At 38.8% G+C, this 4,787-nt stretch overlaps 1 protein-coding gene across 1 annotated transcript in view; it reads left to right on the plus strand.

Annotated features, from left to right (window-relative positions):
• Positions 1-1,802: 1,802 nt before the first annotated feature.
• Positions 1,803-4,787, plus strand: part of LOC106955806 (uncharacterized) — an 8,084-nt gene continuing 5,099 nt past the window's right edge. The window contains exons 1-3 of the mRNA XM_015046201.1: positions 1,803-1,994; positions 2,178-2,297; positions 2,829-2,892. Of these exons, the coding sequence (XP_014901687.1) occupies positions 1,850-1,994; positions 2,178-2,297; positions 2,829-2,892 (329 nt within the window). The 5' untranslated portion in view covers positions 1,803-1,849. The remainder of the gene's footprint in view (positions 1,995-2,177; positions 2,298-2,828; positions 2,893-4,787) is intronic.

Consider the following 4,787-nt stretch of genomic DNA (forward strand, 5'->3'; position numbering starts at 1 on the left):
ATTGCAGAATAACGAACACTGTGTTCAAACAAGTCTTCTGCTGAGATCTGTCTTGCCTGCAAAGCAGTAAGTTTACTTAGTTTTGTATGTAAATGTAATTTCAGCTATAATAACTGTTTACTTCTGTTCTCAAGTGCTTGGAGAACATGTTCACCTCTTATTTAGGACAAAGTTTTAGCTTGACTCCTAATTTGCACTGCATCCAACTCCGCTCCACTGCTCACTACACAGGTGGTCGGCAGCCTTTCTGGAGCACCCTAATTTCCACTGCTTGCGTCCCTTTTCTGCGTCGCTGCACTGCGAACTGCAGACAAGCTCCAAGACATACGCACAGGAAATGAGAGATCGAAGTTAGTGATTTATGAAAAGGATGCTTGGTGTCATGTAGAATATCATTGTTCTTAAATTGTTTTGCCCCCAATCACTCTCGTACTTTGCCTGCCTTGATTTGCGCTTTTGTTCTGACAAGAGCAGAAACTTGAATAGGTTTCAGCATTAAATTCACATGATTTGTGTGTATGCATAGTTATTGGTGATATATCCTGACATCATAATGTTTAGATGGGGCACATCATCCCCAGAATAAGGAACATGGAAGAAGTGGTTCATTATGAAAGGCAGGTAAATAAGCACTTAGATTTAATTGCTGAGACATGACTATACATTGATCCTTGCAGATGTATGTCTCTAAAAGTTGTCTCCTTGGGAGCTTTGCTGAATCACTCTTCTTGATTTTAAGGCTTATATCGTTTTAGAGGAAGTGACGCACAAGGGCCGGGAGTTAAAGTCAACTATTCCTATTTTCTCTGTTTATTTAAGGTGCTGGTCTCACTTAGTTTGCCATTTTTGTGTAAGTTGACCTGCTACTGTCTCATTTTGGTTTCTTATGTGTAAATACAGTAGTAGCCTAAGACCCCAGGTCTACAGTACGGTTTGTGTCCTGAAGGGGGCGTCAGTGAGACCACAAAATGAAGATTATCAACTGAAGTTTTCACACCAACCTTGGAAAACTCAACAGGGAATTTGATATACAGGTCAAAAATATTGAGAAAATATCTAGATAGCCAAACTTGTGCACCTCATTTTTCTTTTTACATGTGGTTGTTTTTTCATAAATTACTGTGGACTTTTTTCCCCTTATAAATTGGTTTTGTTATTTCATGCCTTTTAAGGATTTTTTTTTTTTTTTTTGGAAAAGAAACCTTTAAAAAGCCCAGGGTTTAACCTTGTCTTCTGGACTCTCTCAACCTGCTTATTTGAAACCAAATATAGATTTGCTAAAACTTAGTTCTGTCTCCAGTCTCTGTAAACTCGGTTCTGCAGCACCTGAAGACAGAGTTTCAGAAAGAGCAGGTGCTTCTTAAAGAGACAGAGGCCCACTTTCAAGGTGTTACGTTAGTCCATTTTTTTCAAGTCATGTTTGATATATAGAGCTTTTTTGTAGCAACTGTAGGTAACATAGTTACTTGATTGTGCTATAAAGTGGCACTATGTGCCTGGAAAACACCTCACCTTGACTTTTAACCCAGAATAAGATGTTTATTTTTAGCATTATGGTTTCTGCCTGTTTTTTTTTTTTGTTTTTTTTTCTTTTTATTATAATTTTACACTCAAGCTTTTATTTGTAGGTTACTCATGTTTTATGCTCATCACTTTTTGATTGCTGTTGTTTGAAAGTGCTTTACCAGTAAACATGGCTTGGCTGTAAAAAGTGGGCTGTTTCTTTTGTGGTTAAAATCTAAAAATGCCCACAGATGCACACACACACACACACACACACACACACACACACACACACACACACACACAAAGTGAGCATAGCATTGTAGGTCAATTTCCTGTCACATGCATGCTGCTCAGGTCGCCATCAACAGCAGCAGCAGGATGTTACAAACCATCAGCAGACAGAAACATGATTCGGAGGGTTTGGGTCAGTTTGGCTCTGGTGAACCTGCTGTGGATCCTCTTCTTTTCAACACCAGATTCTTTTTTGGGTAAGAACAAATGAAGGGGCAAAACTTTGATTGACTCCACCTCTGTGTTATGTTCTATGTCCTGTGATGTTCGGCCTTTGTTTCTGTTTTGTTTTGTTTTGTAACTGCCATGGCCTTAAAATTGCAGCCTTTAAAGCGTTGTGTGTGACGTTGTGGCTTTTAAAAAAATAAATGCTTATGCAGTGTTTGTCCAGAAAAGAAGCAGCAGCTCTGAGAAGGAGGAGTTTTGTATTAAACCTCAATTCGATTGTAACTGGACAACAACAGAAAGGGAAGTCATCACCACCAGCACGATTCTGCAAGGTAAGCTTTAGTTTTGCTGGCATCAAGTTTCAGTTTTGGACAATAGATTAACATCTTATTTTATTATAAACTCTGATTTGTAGAAAATGTGGTAATGTCATTATTGAAAAGAGAAGGAAAGTTCCCTCAAATCTAATGGCACTCCTTCAAAAGACATGCTCTCCAATCAACTGGAGCTTGGGGCAGGAGAGGGTGGCGCCTTGGTGATTTCCAGGGTCACATCATGACTATGGGACATTGAATGACATCACTGGTAGTGGAAAAGCTGGCTTTGTATGGAAGGCCTCATGTACAAAGACATGCATGGATTTCTTGCTTTAACATTAGCTGCATTTCCATCACAAATATGTGTGCAAAACGTTGTCAATATTCTGCTAATACACACACACACACACACACACACACACACACACACACACACACACACACACACACACACACACACACACACACACACAAATATCCCCACAGTTAAATAATGTTTTATTTTTGCACCATACTCACATATGCATATCTATACATCCTCTGCAGCAGGTGGGAAGAGTGAAGAATTTAACTCCATGGACAAGTATCTCACAAGTGCTGCACCTCAAATGTGAGTGGTTTCTTCCATCCATCCATTTTCTTACACCCTTGTCCCTAATGGGGTTGGGAAGGGTGCTGGTGCCTATCTCCAGCGAACAGGGGGGACCCCCATAAAATAGTTTTTTTTTTTTTCATAGAAATATAAAAAATTTGGGCTCTCCCAATTACAAAATTAATCGTATCTTGTTTTTTAAATTGCTTTTAGAAGTAAAAATTAAATGTCACTATTCCCAGACCAAAAAACACACATCCATATTTGCACTGAACACCCCCATGGATCTGAATGAAATGGTTTGTTCCTGCTTAGCGCACTTGAGGGTGACTGTGGTGAGCAGTAGAGCAAGACAAGAATGAGTGTGGCAGTTACTATGCTGCCAAGAGAAAATAGTCATGTTTTTTAAGAGAGAGAGAGAAAAAAGACAAGTATCAATATGTAGCCCAGTTTTTCTCTAAGAGAGGTGGGTAAACTGTGAGATTAACAACCATTTAGCATAGTTAGCTTAGCTACAGACTACTGTTTGCTTCCATTTCACCAGCATTTAATGAACAAAAGGAAAAATATTGCCAACATATCCTTATATTTAACTTGTACTTGTCAACACCGACTTTCCTTTGCTGCCCTTCCACAAAATATCTCGACCATTCCCTTACTGCATAATTCTGCTTGATTCTCATCTCCTTTCTATGCTCTGGCTGAGATTTCTCCTATTAAACTGAATTTCTCCAGCTGAATTTCAACCAGGCCAATCAGCGAACAGAAGGAGGAGTTGTGAACAATTGTTGTTAATTTTTGTCCATAGCTTTAACAATGGCAGTGGAGGAAGTGAGCGAAGACATTCAGTCCGTGTTGACCATGTCTCAAAATATTGAGCAATTAAAGCTGGAGCAAGAGGTTGATGTAATTGCTCTACTCCCCATGAGTTGTTTACAGTGTTAAGCTTCATCAAACTAACCTCATGCGTCATATATCTTGCCCAAACGTTAGACACTGGGTAAAATTTGAAACCTCAGCAGAGTTCATGCCTCCAGCTGGCAGTTGGTTCTCAATAACCGAGTTCCAGACTAGAGATGTACTAATCCGATATTAATATCTGTATCGGTCCCAGTACTGAAAATTATTCAAGATCGGGTAATGGTGACAATGTGCCCTATCTATAAAGGAGGTTCTATTCAGTCTAATTCTATTTTTTGTGCTCTGAGCAATGTCATGCTTTATTATTTATATGACATCATAATTCGAATTCCTAATTTGCACTTTCTGAACTATTTTTTCATAGTTTGTTGCAGTTTGTTACGTTTTTGACCAAAATAGTCAACCTGTTGTTTTTGACAGTTTCAGTTTCTTTATTGTTTATTTGTTCATTGGTTGTTTTTCTCCTAACTGCACTGACTCAACAAATTAAAGTTGTTTTTACATGTTTGACCAAGCTTGTGAAGCTATTGGTGCATTTACATGTGCTGTGCTGGTGAAGAGTCTTCAGATACATCTGTAAATCAGTACACTTATGTGACAGCTTCGTGTACCCGTTCCGTCATACACACTTGGAGGCCTGTTGGTTGGATTTCATGCCGTTTAAATCAATGCAATGACCACCTATTTCCACCTGGACATGGGTGTCCTCCACCCTTTCAAACCATACAGCCAGAGAGATATTTACAAGGGAGCAGCAGTAGAGGCAGATGAGATTGATTTACCAGTTCATTACAATAATTTATGGTGTCATGCAAGATTTGTGATTGTGGGATATTGTCACTTAGCATGTGCTCACCACTTAATACATGCTAAGTTTTAGAGTTTGTTTCCTGTTTAATATTGCTATAGCTTAAAGGGCCAGTATCATGTAAAATTGACTTTTTTCAGTTTTCCATCATGTTATAATTATATTCGCTCATCAAAATCATGCC

This window comes from Poecilia latipinna, unplaced genomic scaffold (genome assembly GCF_001443285.1).
Source record: "Poecilia latipinna isolate Pla-1442-1.1 unplaced genomic scaffold, P_latipinna-1.0 Scaffold769, whole genome shotgun sequence".
NCBI lineage: Eukaryota > Metazoa > Chordata > Actinopteri > Cyprinodontiformes > Poeciliidae > Poecilia > Poecilia latipinna.